The sequence below is a fragment of the Canis lupus genome, chromosome 11, assembly GCF_011100685.1.
Source record: "Canis lupus familiaris isolate Mischka breed German Shepherd chromosome 11, alternate assembly UU_Cfam_GSD_1.0, whole genome shotgun sequence".
NCBI lineage: Eukaryota > Metazoa > Chordata > Mammalia > Carnivora > Canidae > Canis > Canis lupus.
In genome coordinates, this window is record NC_049232.1 from 55,719,048 (window position 1) to 55,731,445 (window position 12,398).

The 12,398-nt window shown below is 51.4% G+C and overlaps 1 protein-coding gene across 1 annotated transcript in view; it reads right to left on the bottom strand.

Annotated features, from left to right (window-relative positions):
• The window catches only part of CORO2A (coronin 2A), a 49,290-nt gene extending 38,798 nt beyond the window's left edge, over positions 1-10,492 (bottom strand). Inside the window, 2 exon segments of the mRNA XM_038552914.1 lie at positions 8,681-8,982; positions 10,341-10,492. Of these exon segments, the coding sequence (XP_038408842.1) occupies positions 8,681-8,932 (252 nt within the window). The 5' untranslated portion in view covers positions 8,933-8,982; positions 10,341-10,492.
• Between the last annotated feature and the right edge of the window lie 1,906 nt (positions 10,493-12,398).

Here is a 12,398-nt window from a genome sequence, read left to right on the forward strand (position 1 = left end):
GCGGGAAGCTTTCCAACCCCAGGTCTCAACCTGAGAGGGCACCAGAATCACCCACAAGGCTCATTAGCTCCCAGATTGCGGGGCCTACCCTACACTTTCTGATTTAGCAAGTCAGTAGTGGGGTCCGAGAACCTGCATCTCTAACAAGTTCCCAGGTGACGATGGTGCCGTTGATCTCGGGACCACCCTGAGCCACCGCTCTGCACCCCCGCTCTATGATTTGCAGAGTCCTTCCTGTCGCCCGCTCGGTTTAGGTTTCACGTCCACCCTGGGGTGGGGAGAGTTACCTCCGTCTAACGGACGTGGCGGGCCGTGCTCAGCTCCGAGCAACAGAGTCACTTTTCCGAGGTTACACAACTGCTAGGCGGCAGGAACCTGTCCTCCAAAAGCTCCAAGAGCACGCAACCACTTCCTAACTTGGGGCCGCTTGGGGCTGTGCTGCTTGCCATTCTATCCCCCAAACAGTCTCAATATATAAACATGGGCTCAGGCCAGCCCTGGAGAAGCAGGCGGGTGTTCGGATGCCAGCCTCACTGTCCACACGGCAGGTGTCCAGGCCAGGTGGCCAAGACACAGGCTTCAGGTCAGAGGCCCAAATATAAACCCAGACTCACCTTCTGCAGATCTTGGAACCACATGGGCACCTACCACTTACCAGGTTGCTATGCAACAGGGCCAAGGCTGAACACAGCAGCTAGCCTGGCACGCAGCGAGACCTCAGTTAGCGGCAGTATCCAGTGAGGGATTTGGAGAAAGATACTAAACCTTTCTATGCCTCGGTTTTCTCATCTGTAAACTGAGGTCAACAACAGAACCTAACCTGCAGGCAAATTGTAAGGATTCAATGAGTTTGTTAACTCAAAGCAATGCCTGGCAGGGGGGGAGCTTCTACACATCGTGGTCCTTTTTGTCAAGCATGATAATTTCAGCCCCGAACGCACATCTTTAATTCATACATGTCAGCAAAAGCATTAAAGAAGAGAACAGGCTACTGTGAGATCAAAATTTCAAAATCATGGTGCTGCTGGTTGTACAGTCGTGCGAATGGACCCCATGGCACAGAACTAAAAGTGGTGACAATGGTAAATTTTATGTTATGCACATTTTGTCACAGTAAAAACGGAAGAAAGGAGCTAGCAGCACCTAGGCATCACGGCCCCCTTAGGCAGGCTCCACCTCTGCTTCTGCTCCCCCTTCCAATCCCCCTTTACTCCTGGCTAGTCAGGGGCTCCCCTGCCTATGCCTCCCTCAGACAGAAGGGGCGCCTGGGGTGAGCACCCTCACGACTTTTCCGGGCACTGTTGGGAGGGCCGGGAGGGCCCTTCCCTGGACAGAGGGATGACTCCTCCCATCCATCTCCCTCTGGCTTGCTGCCCCTCTGTGGAGCAGGCTCTGGCTGCTTCTGGCGAAGGAACAGCCCCTTTGGGAGCAGTGTCTGCTCACATGGACTCCCACTGGGCTCAGCTGGGAGCCCTGCTCTATGCAGGGAAGGTACATCGATGTTCTGAGACCAGGGGCCCGGCTCCACTCTGCTTGGCCCCCATTTGCTGTGTGACCCTGCTCAAGTCATTGTCCATCTCTGGGCCCCAGGCCCCATCTGTACAATGGGAATGTGCACCTCTGTGCGCCAGCCTCCTGAGGCTTTAGGGAGGCTCTGAAGGGAGAACGGAGGCAGATGTGCTTTGTTTCTTTATTCTGTGACCACATGGAGACACAGCAGAGAAGGTTACAGACACAACCAGGGCCCACCTGCAGGCCTCAGACACCAGTTTCACCACACCCTCTGGCTTATCACCTTGGGCTGGCTAGCCAACCTCTCCGGGCTTCGGGTCTTGTCATCCTAAAATAGTAAACGAGTTCATATATGACAAGCACTTAGAACACTGCCTGGTACATGGCAAATCCAAGGCAAATTCAAAATAAATAATAATAGTAACTTCTACTGAGTACTCACTGTGAACTAGGCACTGCTCTACGGTATGTAACTATATTAATGGATTGAAATGAACATTTAGCAAAAATGCATAAGGTGAACGGGGCTTGGAGATCAAACCACAAGCACAAAGTGTCCATGTCCTTTCTTTCTCTTCCAAGCGGCAATACTTAAAGATCTAAAGATTTACGGGTGGAGTGGATCATCTGTGCTGGGAGGCACCCAAACTCCCTTAACGGGTAGGCAACAGAGAAAGCCTTGCGCTCCTCCCCCCCTTCATGCTGATTTAGAGTCTAAAGCTCTAATTCTTATCTAATCTAATTCTCAGCCAGACACACTAACTCCCTCTCCCAAATGATCTTATTACATCTGGGGCAAAAAAAAAAAAAAAAAAAAAGAAAGAAAGAAAGAAAAAGAAAAAACAACAAAAAAACAGAACAAATGCTTCAAGACTGCCCAGGGTCAGGGCCCCAGGTGGGCATCCAGCCCAGCTTCCTGTCCTCCTTTCCACGCCACTCTGAAAAGTCTGAGGGTCTTGGCTTATATCAGTCTAGTGGTGGGAAGCTCACTCCTTCTGGGGGACAGAGCAGCTCAGCTGTCAGACTTCCTCCTTCTACTGAGCAGAAATCCACACTTCCCCTCCTGCCCTGCCTCCACCCCTCGTCCCTAGAGCCTCACCACCGCATCCACTGCCCCTGCCACCCCACAAACCTTCAGAGATCTGAGGTCCCTGACCCCATGCCCCTGCCATCGATCCACTCAGGTGGGGGACTTTCTTGTGTGACTAAGTCTCCTTCTTCTCATTTTGGTTGCCTCCCCAGAATGTTCCAAGCTGTCCCCATCTCTCACCCACGTTGGAGCCCAGGTCATACACAAACCCTCCAGATGGGGGCTGAGAACCACTCAGTAGAGCATGTCCCCCAAAAGCTCCCAGACTCACTTCTTAGAATAGTAGTAGCACTGGCCAGACCCCAAGATCTCTCAGAGGGTGCAGAAATGAAACTGAGTCGGCTTGTCCGGGGACATCCATAAAGGGCAGAACCAGGAACGGGATCTGGATTTCTGGCATCCCAGCCGGGGAGAGTCCTCTAAGACATGGAACAAAGTTTCCTTTGATCCTGTGCCTGGATACAGTACCAAACATTTTCTCCTTATCTGTGCTGCTGCCCTCAGAGGGACAAATTCCAAGCATGGCTGGGGAAGAAGTCTTCTAATTGTGAGGCTGGGGGTGGGGAGGGTCATTCACCCTAGCTGGACCCCCCTGAGTCTGAGACCTTTGAAAGGTGCGCTGCATTTCTCCAGACTGTGGTTTAGGCTGGGAAAGATGGGGCTCCTTAGGGTCGGGAGCAGACCCCAAGCCTTTGATGCTAGAAAGGTCAGCACGGCCTCAGCCCCACGATGGGAAAGGTGAATCGGGGCACATCGACTCACCCTCCATTTTTCCACGTCTCCAGCTGGAGACTGACACCTGTGCTGGGCTCTGTGGGCCCAGACATCACTGCCCCGGGAACAGGTAGAGAAATGGAGAAATCACACCCCACTTGAGCAAAGTTTGATTACAAACGCAGTGATTTGTCAGAAGGGGCAGCTGCATAGAAAAGGATCAGGAGGTTAAAGCAGGGGGACTTTTTTTTTTTTTTAATCATTTACTCCTTCCAAAGAGAAAAAAAGAAAATGAGTCCCACCCTGTCAATATTTTATGTTTTATACAAGTAACTATCATCAGGGGCTGCGAGGCATAACATACATCTCCACGAGGTGAGATTCATCATTAACCAGAGTGACTTTAAATCTGTATTTCAAATAGCGTCACCCCCTCCGCAATTTAAAAACATCTTGGGGGGATCCCTGGGTGGCGCAGCGGTTTGGCGCCTGCCTTTGGCCCAGGGCGCGATCCTGGGGACCCGGGATCGAATCCCACATCAGGCTCCTGGTGCATGGAGCCTGCTTCTCCCTCTGCCTATGTCTCTGCGCCCCCCCCCCCTCTCTCTCTGTGACTATTATAAATAAATAAAAAAAATAAAATTCTTTAAAAAAAAAAATAAATAAATAAAAAAATAAAAACATCTTGGGCTGACTTCTTATCAGACTTGATTAGCTTGCCATTGTTTTTTTTTCCCCCCTTGTCTTGTGGCTGCTGATGTGATCATGCTGGAAATCCAAGTGTTCGTTCCTTGTCCCCTCGTACTGGTATTATTAGAACCCCTAACGACCCACTGTTCAGATAGGAATCTTCTAAAACCACTTGCCCATTTTGTGAGGATTAGCTCAAACTGGTTAATATAATCCATAAAGCCAATCTGGATTAATTAGTCTGGATTAACCTGATTAACCGGGTTGAATTAATTGTACTAAACTCCCGAAAACAAAGAGTAGGGGATGTCCTTTGTCATCCTTTCTCAGAGTGCTTTCCCCTTCTCCCCAGAGACTTCTGGAGACGTGAGGCATGAGGCCATCTGACAGCCTGAGTGGTGACATTGGGTCTGCACCTGCCAAACGTGAGCAAAGCTGCATGATTTTCTCTTAGTATTTTTTCCTGCACCCCAACAAGTGTCTTGCACACCTCACTTTGGAGGCTACCAGAACAGAAGCTGGGGAGACTGTCGGGATTTTCAGGGTGCACAGGCTGGTACAGATCATTTAATCTAACACTCTCACTTTTCAGGTGAGGAAACAAGGACTCGGGAAGGGATGTAACTTGTCCAAGGGCACTTGGCGGGTCAGTGGCAGATCCCAGAGAGAACACAAATCTCTAGTTCTTGATGCTCAAAACCAGCTGCTTCTGTGTCCCCACCACTGTCCAGCCCCTCACTGGGCTGTTCCCAGGTCCCTGCATGTCTCAGCCCTCTGCAGCCATATCCCCTGTGCCATAAGTTCACCTGCTAGCTCTGAGGGTGGCTGTGGGTAGCATGCATGTGTGCATCCCAGTAAAGTTACAAGTGCTATCAGGACATGGAGCCGTCACTAGGCCATGGTTCCAGGAGTCTCTCTGCTTCACTCTGAAGCCTTGGCTCCTCATCTGTAACATGAGGACTAATCAATCCCAGCCCGAGGGCTGTTGTTTGGGTACCCCTGAGGTCTTGCCGGTATCTGCGGGCTGGGAAGTAACCCCCGAGGGGCATTACTGCTGTCCTCACGCTCTGGAAGGTTCTGATTAGGGCAGGTGAGATCTGAGGTGCTCCTAAAGCCTGGGGATTCTGTGACTGCCAACCATAGCCCTGGATACTGCAGGCCTTGGAACCGCTGCAGCCCAGTGGTCTCCCCCACTGTGCTGGCCCAGGCCTGGTGTGGTGGTGAACAGCTGTGGACATGCGTCCTGGGCCTTCTGAGGCATGCCTGAAGTTCTGCTCCCATCCGCACAGCTCTACTCCCCCCTGCGCTAATCCTCCTCATCTCCCACATCCTACTTGCCTCCTCCAGGCTGTCCTTCTAATCTCTGCAACTGACTTCTAAACTGAGTCCCACTTGGGCCACGAGACAGAAGCAACCCCTATTCTAAAACCTTCCATGGCTTCTGAGTTGAGGATTCAAAGCCAAGATGTGGCCCAGGAGTAAAGCAAGAAGAGAGGTGGGGCAAGGTGGGGGAGAGTGAGTGGGAGGGGCAAAGGCAGGAGGCCTGGGTGCAGACAATAAGGGGGTGCATTTTCTGTAGAGGACTTAAAGACAATAATAAGACTGGCTATGGGACACCTGGGTGGCTCAGAGGTTAAGTGTCTGCCTTTGGCTCAGGGCATGATCCTGGGGTCCTGGAATCGAGTCCTACATCGGGCTCCCTGCATGGGGCCTGCTTCTCCCTCTGCCTGTGTCTCTGCCTCTCTCTCTGTGTGTCTCTCATGAATAAATAAATAAAATCTTAAAAAAAAATAAGACTGGCTAAAAGTGACTTTTTATTATGATATGCCTGCAAGTCTAAACAGTGTCAATGAAAAAATACTCCCCCCTGCCAGGGCAGGCTACTCCCACCTCCCCACCATTGGCAACTGGCCAGTACCCGATACTATTCCCTAGACGGAGCCAACTGGACTTTTTGCCGCATCCCAAATAGGCTCAGGATGCTTCCCATCGCCAGCCCGAGGCTTGCACTTGCCAATAGGTCCTGCTCACCACTGCACATTCAGCTGCTGTAAAGTTCAGCTTAGCTGCTCCCTCTTTCAGAGTCGCCCTGAATGCATTCCCACCCACCCCTTGGCTGGCCACAGCCCCGCACCAGGCCTCCTGACGCCTAGCCCTGGCCATATGCAGACCCAGCAGCATCGGGTTCTCGTGTCCCAGGGAAGACTGTGGAAAGGAACCACTCTCTGGCATCTGGAACCCACGGCACAGCAAACCACACGAGCAGAGCTACTTCCTTGCTGTGTGACCTTGGACAAGTCTCAGATCCTCTCCAGCCTCCCCCCATACAAGGACCATATCATCTCCAAATGACCTCCTTTCCGTGTCCTCAGTCACCTCTTGGCCACACCTTGCACTCTGTCACCGTGTGAAAATGATCCACTTTCTTTCAAAGTCACTAATTCACGCGCCCCTAGTTGACTGCACCCTCCCTCCTTCAGCTTCCTGTCACCTGTCAGATGTGACCAGGCCTTTGTTGGCACCCATGCTGGATAAAACAGGTTCAAGCCCGAGGAAGGAGCCCGGTGCCACAGACCGCATAACCCATTTGGCGCTGCCTCCACTCTGCCACAGGCTTGGATCCAGCCTTTCTGAAAGGCCAGCTCCGGGGATGGCGTCTGGGCCACGCGATGTCCACACACTGTGGCGCCTGGGACACCCTCCCACAGCTCCACACCCCCGAGACCGCCCATCAGGGGCCTCCTCTCCCTCCTCGCAGCCTGTCTGCCCCTCCTCCACCTCCTCCCATGAGGCCTGTCATCTCATCGTCACCCTGAAGCCTTCACCCACTGACTTACTTCTCATCATCCAGCAAAACTCTGGTGCTGGATGAGCCAGGATACCTAAGGAGGTCTCCACGAGAAAAAACAGACAAAATCCAAACCTGGACAAGAGGTACCAATGGGGGTGACAGCTTTCCCACTACAGCTCTTCTCCCCCCAAGACCCTTCCCTCTGTAAGTCAGGTCTTGTGAGGGCACAGCCAGAAAAGCCACATCCCAGGGCTCGCCTGTGTGGCCGCCTCCTCCTTGTACTCACAGCTAATGCCACCCCCCCACCCCCAGACACCTCCTAAACCTTCCACTTAGCTCTGCTCCCACTGGTACCAGCTGGGGTCACCTGCACACTCAGTCTCACCAACCAACCATCTTGCCCCCAATCTTTTCAAAAGATGCCAGTCTGAGCATGTCACCCCACGGCCACTGCTCCAGGACCCAAAGGGTCTGGCCCACTCCACCTCTCTGGCCTCATCTGCCCAGGAATCAGAGTTGGAGACACTCAGTGCTTTTTGATTTTTTTTTTTTTTTTTTGATTCCTCAAAGGTCCATTCATTCAGCCTCCAGGCTGTTTCTTTTGTCCAGCAGGCTCCCCTTCCCACTTTTACCCAATTACCCCTCCTCATCTTCCAGGTCTCGGCTCCAAAGTCCTTCCCCTACGACAGCCTTCTGCAGTGACCCTGAACTAGGCACCTTCTCCGCTCTGCAAGTTTTGACGCCCTCCCTTCTCTGTCAGGCACCCATTCCAGGTTTTGTGGGACTTTAGGGGTCACTGGCCATCTCCTCTGGCCTGTGAGCCCTCCAGGGCAGCACCCATGTCTGTTCTTCTCTGTATCCTTAGCACGCGGCCATGTTTCACAGGCACACAGTGACCAATACATGAATAAAGATCTTGTTCACAAAAGTAAATTGAAAAATAATTTTGTAGGAAATGAACGAATGGGCCTTTCTAGGTAAGGCTCTAGGATAACCTGTGCAGAGCAGGTCTCTGTGGTCTCTCTGCAGGGTGGCCAATCTGCTCCTGGTACTGATCCTAACAAGGACGAGGCTAATGAACCAGCCAACAAGCTCTCAGAGCTCTTTCCTGTCCATTATTTCCCCAGCTCCCCTCGAGGCCTCCCCCCATTACTCATAGCCCTGGGTGTTTAATGACCAGTCCATTGGGGCATTTCTGAACTCTGAACTGGCATATGTTTACTCTGCAGCATGAACACTTTCTTCTTCCCAAGGGCCAGGACTCAGGAACCTTTTCTTTGTGGGGTTGGATGAGGAAAAAGTGATGGATGGGTTCAAATCCAGCTTTATCTTTTGCTCACTGTGTGACCTTGCAAAAAAAATCACTTAACCTTTCTGGGTCCGTTATCTGTAAAAAGAGGACAAGAATATCTAGCCAGGGGGTCGATACAGGATTAAATGAATATACATACATGAAGAGTCTAGTGTGAGGCCTACTGCATGTCATATCTAATTGATTCTAAGACATAGTCTTTCAACATTTAGTATCTTTGAAACTGGGATACAACTTATAGTTTGATGTTTTTCTTTCTTAATGGATTATAAAATAATGGTGTATCTCACAAAAGATGGCACCCTGCATTCAATAAAATATGACAGTAGCTTAGTTTCTTTAATACCTTTGTAAAGAGGTGGGAAGGTGTGGAGGGCCCCACAGACCAAAGACCAAGAAAGTGCATCTTTGAGGGAAAAGGGTCTGCTGAGGTCTGGCATACTGAGGTAGAACCCTAAAGCATCACAGAATCTGAAGGCACAGGCCCTTCCATAGCCAGCTGGGCCTCTGGACCTGTTCCTGCTGCCTCAGACCCACTCAGGGGGTGGCCCACACTCTAGTAGAACCTTACCTTTCTGGATTTGAGCCTATGCTCCTGCTGATGTAGCCTGCAGTCCCTGGCTTGGACAGTCTGGTCACAGCGCTGACTGTTCTTGCAGACACCTACAACCCCAGTCTTTGTCCCAAGAAGAGTCCTAGAACCTATCCCAGAGACCTCTCCTTCAGCGACTCCTTCATCCAGCCATCCCTGGACTCTGCTCTCAACTGTCCTGGAAGGCCAGCAGGGGAGTATCATCCAGGTCTCACCAAGTCCTTGTGCCATGGGTGCCTCCTTAAGCCCTCCAGCCTGGTGATGTCAGACTGTTAGACCACCTGCATTATATTGTCACATATGTTACATACAGACAACTTGTTAAGAAATAAAAGTCAAATAGCATGTACAAATTTCAAACTATAGAAAAGACGAAAGTGATCGTGATGATCAACCAGCTTGATACGCATCTATTTTTTCCATATGCACAAGCGTGTAAATACATTCTTCTCCCACATTCAAATCCAGAGGCTCAGTCTCCACTTACTGTTCTCTGTCTTGTCTTTCCATTTCATGTGACCTTGTGGACTTCCTCTACACAGAAAGGTTTCTCCTCATGGCACTCCCCTGTCTTCCACTCCCTCCCTTGGAACGTCCCTTAGCCCACACTCCCCTACCCTGGGTCCTAAGGCCTGGCCTGTGCTTACGGCTTGATGGCTTTCTACAGGCACGTGTGCCTCTTCAGTGGGACAGGGCTGTGACTGGGTCACGGCTGTCCTCAGGGCCCCCTCTAAGCAAAGCCACACCCTCGTACAGAAATACTCTTGAGCTCTTAAAACAAAGGGGTATGAGGTGAATTGAGCCTCTCGGTTCCTGTTGGATTTGACTGGAGGCCTTTTAAAACAGACAGGATGTTCTCTGAGACCCAGAAGGATGCTGGCCCTGTATTTCCCTAACCCCCAGGGGCTCCAGACATCACAATAAACAACAATGAACAGGTGCCTGCCATTTCATTGTTCAAAAGCATGTCCATGCTCTTTATCCAATTTCAAGCCTCACAACCACCCTATAAATTAGGAAAGCAAGTATTTACATTTGAGCCATTTTACAGATAAAGAGGCTGAGGCTCAGAGAGGTGGGCCATTTACCCAATGACCTTCCTCGCTTTCCTCGCCTCCAATATCTGGCTGACTCCAATCTCACTCACAAACCAGCTCGGTCATCACTTCCTCCGGGAGCCTTCCCACCCCCAGTTCCATCCTAAGGTTAGATGCCCCCCTTTGAGGGCCCAGTTCCTGGGTTTCCCTATCATGGCTGGAATCCCCCACCCCCCCCAGGCTGCGTGCCCTTGAAGGCAGTGATGGGTCTGGGTCATCTCCATCCATACTCTCCAGGCACAGAGAAGCCTCAGTAGACGGCTGCTGGGATGAAGATCATTACAAACATCAGGACAGGAAATATTCTCCCCACTTTGTGAGTGAGGACAAGGGGCATAAAGAAGGGATGTGACTTGCCTACAGAGCACGATATTGGCCAGGTCAGGTCTCCCTCCTCAGGGGTGTGGCTTCTTTCCTTCTACTGCGTCTTTTGTTATCTGCAATCTTGGACTACAAGCCACTGCCCAAAGTTCACTTCCGTCTCCTCCTGCGCAGGCCTGGGCGGGGGGGGGGGGGGGGGGGGGGGGGGGGGGGGGGCCTACCTGGTTCAGCCAGGTGTGAAGGGGACTGTTGTGGAGGTGCTCTGGCTGGGGAAGGCTCCATCCTCCAGCCTGAGCCAACACCCTTTAGGTAGCCATCGGAATAGCAACAGTAGCGCAGGTCACCTATTGAGCACCTCCGAGTGCCAGCACTTTCCACCTACATCTCACTTCATCCTGCAGCTGGCACCATTATGATGCCATTTTGCAGGCTAGGGGGGTTGGGGGGGCAGTGGGGAAGACCTGGCCCCAGGCTCACCTGGTAGCTGTGCTGGGACTGGATGCCAGGACTGCATCCTTAGCAGCAGGCAGCCCCAGGAGTTTGCTGGCATCAGAGCCAGAAATAAATGCACAGTCAGAGAGTAAGAGACAACTCCCAGGGGGCCTGCAGGCCTGGCAAAGCCCCACACTCTCCCTCCCTGTCTTCTGGCCACCTCCCACCCAGGGCAAGCAGGAGGGATGAGACTCAAGCTCAGGGAACTGCAGGCCTGCCCCGGCAGTCCTCGGCACTCCCTGTGGGCAGGGTCACGCCACTTGCCAGTCCCCTGCAAGCTCTGGGCTCGGGGCCAGGCTGAAAGCAGCTGTCACGTCAACCCTGCACAAGTTCCCAGCATCCTGTTTCTTCTTAGTAGAATGAGACTTCACATATCTGCTCCCAACAGGGTGAGAGATGCTGAACAAGGCCCTGCCTTTCACTGAGCCTCACTCTCCCTATCTGTGAACTGATGCTGGGGTGGGCCGAGTGGGTAGGGTAGGTCCCAGTGGAACCCACCCACTGGCATTCCAGGTAGCACAGCACAATGATTAAGACCCTCTACACTGGAGCCAGATGACATGGTTCAAGAGGATGACCCTGTTCCAACTGCCCAACCCCTCTGGGCCCCAGGGTCCTAATCTGTAAAATGGGGAGAAAGAGTAGAAAAAAGATGAAGTAAATACACCAAAATTTTTATATTGATTATCTGAGATGAAAAGAGAAGACATGAATAACTTATTTTCTGTTTTCCTTTTTTTCTAAATTCCCCATTACCGTCAAGTATTTATAACAAAAAAACAAATATACTTTCTTTGTAAATTAACTTTATTGAGATATAACTTACATACAATATAACACACCCATTTTAAAAAGTAGTAGTAATAAGGAGAGAATCGATCCTCCACAATGCCTTGAGGATTGAAGGGGTTAATGTACATAGAATCTTAGACGGTCCTGGGAGCAGAAGTGCAAATAAGTGTTTGTTAAATAAATAGGCCAAGACCAGCTTGGCTTCCTCCTCCTCCTCCTCCTGCTCACCTGGCCTGGACCCCCTCCTCACTCCCAGCACCGAGCTCGAGCTCGGCAGATCCTCTGCCCCCACATTCACTTCAGGTTCGCTGAAGTTCGCTTCCTGGGTCCAATTCATCACCCCAGCCTGGATTTTTTCCACAGCCTTCTCTCTGCACCCCAGAGGAAACACAGTAACACTCAAATCTGCCCATGCCCTAGCCCTGTCCCATGGCTCCTCACCACCCTCTCTCTACTAAGAGCCCCAGCTCCTCTGAGAGACATGGTCTTAGCAAGCTACCTAATGTCTCTGTATCTTTGTTTTCTTAACTGAAAAAGAGGAGTAAAAAGAGTTACCCCCGCTGTGGAGCGCCTGCCTGGCTCAGGGAGTAGAGCATGCAACTTTGATCTCAGATTATGAGTTTGAGTTTCACGTGTGCGGCATAGAGTTTACTTTAAAAAAGAAAGAAAAAAAACAGTACCCCCTCACACCAAACTTGGAGGGTTCCATGATGTACAGGGCAGGTGCACAATCTGACCACGGGTGGTGCCTCTTACCAGTCCACCTGCCTTTTCGGTCATTCTTCCCTGAACCTGCCAGGCAAGGGCCTACCTCAGGGCTTTTGCACCCGCTGTTCCCTCTACCTGGATGGCTCTTCCCCAGAAACCAGCCCAGCTCACTTCCTCACCTCCTTTAAGACTTTAGCCAAAAGGTGCTTCTCAATGGTCCCCCCAATCACCCAATTTAAAATTATAACCCCGTCCTTCCATTCCTCTCCACACACCTGAAGCCTACT